This window comes from Gouania willdenowi, chromosome 16 (genome assembly GCF_900634775.1).
Source record: "Gouania willdenowi chromosome 16, fGouWil2.1, whole genome shotgun sequence".
In the NCBI taxonomy this organism is placed as follows: Eukaryota; Metazoa; Chordata; class Actinopteri; order Blenniiformes; family Gobiesocidae; genus Gouania; species Gouania willdenowi.
Genome location: NC_041059.1, coordinates 645,640 through 650,573, shown reverse-complemented (window position 1 = coordinate 650,573; position 4,934 = coordinate 645,640). Strand labels below are relative to the sequence as shown.

The 4,934-nt window shown below is 32.8% G+C and overlaps 1 protein-coding gene across 1 annotated transcript in view; it reads right to left on the bottom strand.

Moving 5' to 3' along the window:
- Positions 1-2,251: 2,251 nt before the first annotated feature.
- The window catches only part of tnfb (tumor necrosis factor b (TNF superfamily, member 2)), a 3,790-nt gene continuing 1,107 nt past the window's right edge, over positions 2,252-4,934 (bottom strand). Inside the window, exons 2-4 of the mRNA XM_028470655.1 lie at positions 4,510-4,552; positions 4,378-4,437; positions 2,252-3,002 (exon numbers count right to left, since the gene is read on the bottom strand). Of these exons, the coding sequence (XP_028326456.1) occupies positions 2,548-3,002; positions 4,378-4,437; positions 4,510-4,552 (558 nt within the window). The 3' untranslated portion in view covers positions 2,252-2,547. The remainder of the gene's footprint in view (positions 3,003-4,377; positions 4,438-4,509; positions 4,553-4,934) is intronic.

The window sequence follows — 4,934 nt, the reverse complement described above, 5'->3', positions numbered from 1 at the left end:
CCAGCCCTGCTTAGCATCTGAGATCTGATGAGATCAGCCAATCACAGGCAGGGATGAACACAGGTGACCTTACCTCTGAAATATGGGTGTTTATAGGGTCTTATTATAGCATTAACTCAAAAAAAAAAAAAAAAAAAAAAAAAAAAAAAAAAATTATAATTTTTTTTTTTTTTTACCATTTTTATGCCTTACTATAGCCTTACCTCCAATTTTGGGTGTTTTCAAAAATTTCAAATTTTTTATGCCTTACTACATTTTACCCCAGTTTAAGTGTGCTCATTATATTTTAACTGGTTTTAGAGTGTTATGTTAGACTAATTGAGAAAAAAAAAAGTTTATATTTTTTGCTTTACTATAACCTAACCTCTGAAATTTGGGCTTTCAATAGAAAAAGAAAATCAATTTTTTTCTGCCTTTCTACAATTAACCCCAGTTTAAGTGTGCTCATTACATTTGAACTAGTTTTAGGGTGTTATAATAGCCTTGACTCAAAAAAAAAAAAAAAATCAATTTTTTTTTTTTTTACGCCTTACTATAGCCTTACCTCTGACTTTGGGTGTTTCTCATAATTTTCAAATTTTTTATGCCTTACTACATTTTACCCCAGTTTAAGTGTGCTCATGATATTTTAGCTGGTTTTAGAGTCTTATGTTAGACTTATCTAGAAAAAAAAAAAAAGTTTATATTTTTTGCTTTACTATAACCTAACTTCTGAAATTAGGGCTTTCAATAGAAAAAAAATAAATAAATTTTTTTATGCCTTACTACATTTTACCCCAGTTTAAGTGTACTCATTATATTTTAACTGGTTTTAGGGTCTTATGTTTGCCTTACCTCCAATTTTGGGTGTTTTTCAAAATTTTCCTTTTTTTTTTGCTTTACTACAATTTAACCCCAGTTTAAGTGTGCTCATGACATTTGAACTGGTTTTAGGGTCTTATGTTAGCCTTATCTAAAAAAAAAAAAAAAAAAAAAAAAAAAAATTCGTTTTATGCATTACTATAGCCTTACTTCTAAAATTTGGCCTTTCCGCCAAAAAAAAAAAAAATCTCATTTTAACATTTTAACCCCAGTTTAAGTGTGCTCATTACATTTGAACTAGTTTTTAGGGTGTTATAAGAGCCTTAACTTGCCTTTCCTCCGATTTTGGGTGTTTTTCAAAATTTTTTAATTTTTTATGCCTTACTGTATTTTACCCCAGTTTAAGTGTGCTCATCATTTAACTAGTTTTTAGGATCTAATGATATTTAATATAAAATGTGTGTATGTGTGCAATGAGCTCATCCATTGTCATTTTTTGAAAGTTTAATTACAAACAGTATAAATAGCACATTCAAGTGTTGATTTAAATAAAAATAAATACAAATAAATAAACAGGTTGTTTACAGTCACGACTGAACCGTGTCACATGATCTGATACAGCAGAGTTAGACTAGTCGTCAGCTACAATCTCAGGTCTGCATAAATAAAACATTATTTAAATATTCTTTTTTTTAAAAAAGTGCATACATTAGAATGTAACACAAAGTGTTACGTTTCACAGCCCGTTATGGAGCAAAGGTTCATCTCTAACGAGATATTAATATTTCTCCATCACTACGAGGATGTATAACAGTAAAATAAAATAACAGTTAAACCTGCACAACTATAACCAGTACACGCCTTTAAACGTGGAGGGTTTTTAAAGTTTTTGGAACAAAAAAAACAAACAAAAAAATGTTCTTAAAGAATGAGTCATTAAAAATATTAGTGTTTCCCCAAAAAATACAAACATTATATATATATATATATATATATATATATATATATATATTCTCCATACATACATATTATGTACATACATGTACATAATAAAAAATAGTAAAATATCTGAGAAATCTGGAGCCTTGGTAAAAAAAAATCAACAATCAAAATAAACAGTAAAAAAAAGAATAATAATTATTGTTTTAAAAAATTAATAGAAATAGAATGTTTTAATATAAAAGTCCATTACTGCCAGTAAAAAAATAAACAAACTAGGAAAAGTCTACTAATATTTTATAATACTGAAAAAGTCTTAAGTCATAATTATGAGATACTAAGTTCATGCATAATATAGTATTATGCATCTCATAATTATGACTTTATTATGACTTTGCGTCTCTTAGATTATTATTATTTTATTTTTACAGGTGGGAATGGGCTTCCATATTTTAAGGCATTATAAAGTAAATAAAAAATTAACTTCAGAATGAATTCGTTTTCACTGTCTTTGATTTCCAAAATGAGCTCCAGTTAAAAAAAAATAAATAGTTAAAAAAAAGTCTGAGAAATCTGAAGCTTAAAAATAACAAGAATTTAAAAAAAGAACTTAGTAGATGAGAAAAAAAACCATTAAAAACAACAATAATAATAATTATTGTTTAAAAATAAAAGAAAATCTAATGTTTTAAGGCTTTGAAAGTAAATCAACTTCAGGTTGAAATCATTTTCCTAAATGATCTCCATCACCCTCATCCACTGATGACACGTGTTCCTTCTCAGGTTCTTGTATGTTTTAGTTTCTCTTCAAAGTGCGAACACTCCAAAGAAGGTTTTCCCCTCGTCCGTGTCCAGCTGGGACAACTGTGTGGTCTCCGTCCACAGCTCGTCGTCCTTGTTGAGCTGGAACACGGCGCCCAGGTAGATGGCGTTGTACCAGCCCTGGTTGTCCCTCAACACGTGGTCCTGGGCCAGGCTCTGACACGCCGACCTCACGGCGCTCATTAGGGTCACTTTGTTGCCCACTGAGTCTGAGTGACGCCAGATCCTGTGACTGAGGGACGTGAACCCTTTGGAGGCTCCGCCCTCTCCGCTACAGGACACCCTATAGGACGCCTGGCTGTAGACGAAGTACAGGCCACTTTCTGGGATCACGATACGGTTGTTCTTCAGCTGGAACCCCCCCTGGGCGAAGGCCTGGCCCTCCCCGTTCCTCCACTCCAGCTGCTCGTTCTGGATCTCCCCCTCTTCATCGTAGCTGCCTGTAGGAAACAAAAACACACACACGTCACCACAAAGCATCAAGAACTTTACCCAGGAACTAATAGTTCTCAGACCCAGGACTTTGGAGGGGCTGAGCTAATGCCTGATTGGATGAAGCATCCTTCAAGGGTGTAAGAAAATATGATAACACTATACTTTAAGTTTTATACATTAAGGCTGACATCACGTCATAAGCATTAATAAGGTGTTGTGAAGGCTGTCATTAATTGTCCTTCGTTACTCTAACCTCGAACCCCTAACCTTTAACGCTACCTTAACCGCTAACCTTATCTTAACCCTAACCTTACCTTAACCCTAACCCCTAACCTTTAACCCTACCTTAACCCCTAACCTTTAACCCTACCTTAACCCCTAACCTTTAACCCTACCTTAACCCCTAACCTTTAACCCTACCTTAACCCCTAACCTTTAACCCTACCTTAACCCCTAACCTTTAACCCTACCTTAACCCCTAACCTTTAACCCTACCTTAACCCCTAACCTTAATTTAACCCTAACCTTACCTAACTCCACTACATCCCTCCACCGAACCCAAAAATGCCAACATATAATATAGATAATAACAGCCTTATGTAGAAAACTTCAAGTAAAGCATCAATTTAGCAATATATCACGATGTTTCACCGCACGATTATTATATCAATCCAAAAAATCGATTTTTTAAATCATGTTTTATCAAAAAAAAAAAACATTTAATTGTGCTAACATTAGCATAGCATGTAAACTAACACCATCAGACTTTGTTAAACTACCTCACACTTCAATAAAATATACTGGACACTTTGGTAAGATACTGTATATGTGGTTGATAATTGGAACAATTAGTTTAAACTGGCAAATAATGGGCATGAGTTAATGGTGAATGTGGTTAAATTGGTAAAACTGATCATGAAATATGGTAGAAATGGTTTTTAAGTGATGAACATGTCTGGAAAGTGGAAAAAATGTGCAGAAAAGTCATTAAAATATGATGTAGAAGTGTCAGAAATGTGAGAAATGTAGCAAAAATACATTAAAAGGAACAAAAATGTGGCAAGAAAAAGTGATGATAAAAATAAGCAATCAAACTAATATATATATATATATATATATATATATATATATATATATATATATATATATATATATACTGTATATACATATATATATACGTGACCCCAAATCGGGTCTGGACCCCAGGTTGAGAACCAATGTTCTAAAGAGGAAAAGGCGATGAAACGCAAATGAAACAGAAATGAGTAAATTTAGAAAGACATTGATGAACTAATGTAGTCATGGCTACAGAAAGCAGAAGCTCCTCCTCTGAGTGTAAAAACAGTAAAAACTCATGAATCAGAGGAAGTGAGGAATCACCTTCTAAATGAATGGCTGCTGTGGCTCTGTTTCCAATCTGGCTCAGTGTTAAGTGAAGATCTGAAGAAGAACAAACTGTCAGTGATGTTCGTTAAAAGCATCTGAACATGTTCATATTCAGCGTTTATTCACCTGATTTCTCTGAAGTCTCTGTTTGTGTCTGACTGGACAAAGTCTGAGTGAAGACAAAGAAAAACATTTCAAAAACACAGAAATATGAAGCTGAGAAATAGAAAAATCACAAATATCATCATCAAAATCATCACAAGATAAATGGAAAAACTCCAAATATGTTTTAAAATCTAAAATCAAAAAACCCGTGGTTTAAAAAGCTTAAAAAATGTGAAGCATTGTTTGGTTTTTAAAGATGTTTAAAATCACATCCAATGAAAATGTTTAAAACTATTTATCACCATTATAAAACTTATCGGTAACCAATAAAAATAAGTGCTTTTTGTTTGTTTTTTTAATTTATGTCATATTTGATACACAGCAAAGTCACTGGTGGGGGTCAGCTACATCTGTGTCCACAGTTGACTGAACTTTACATGCATAAA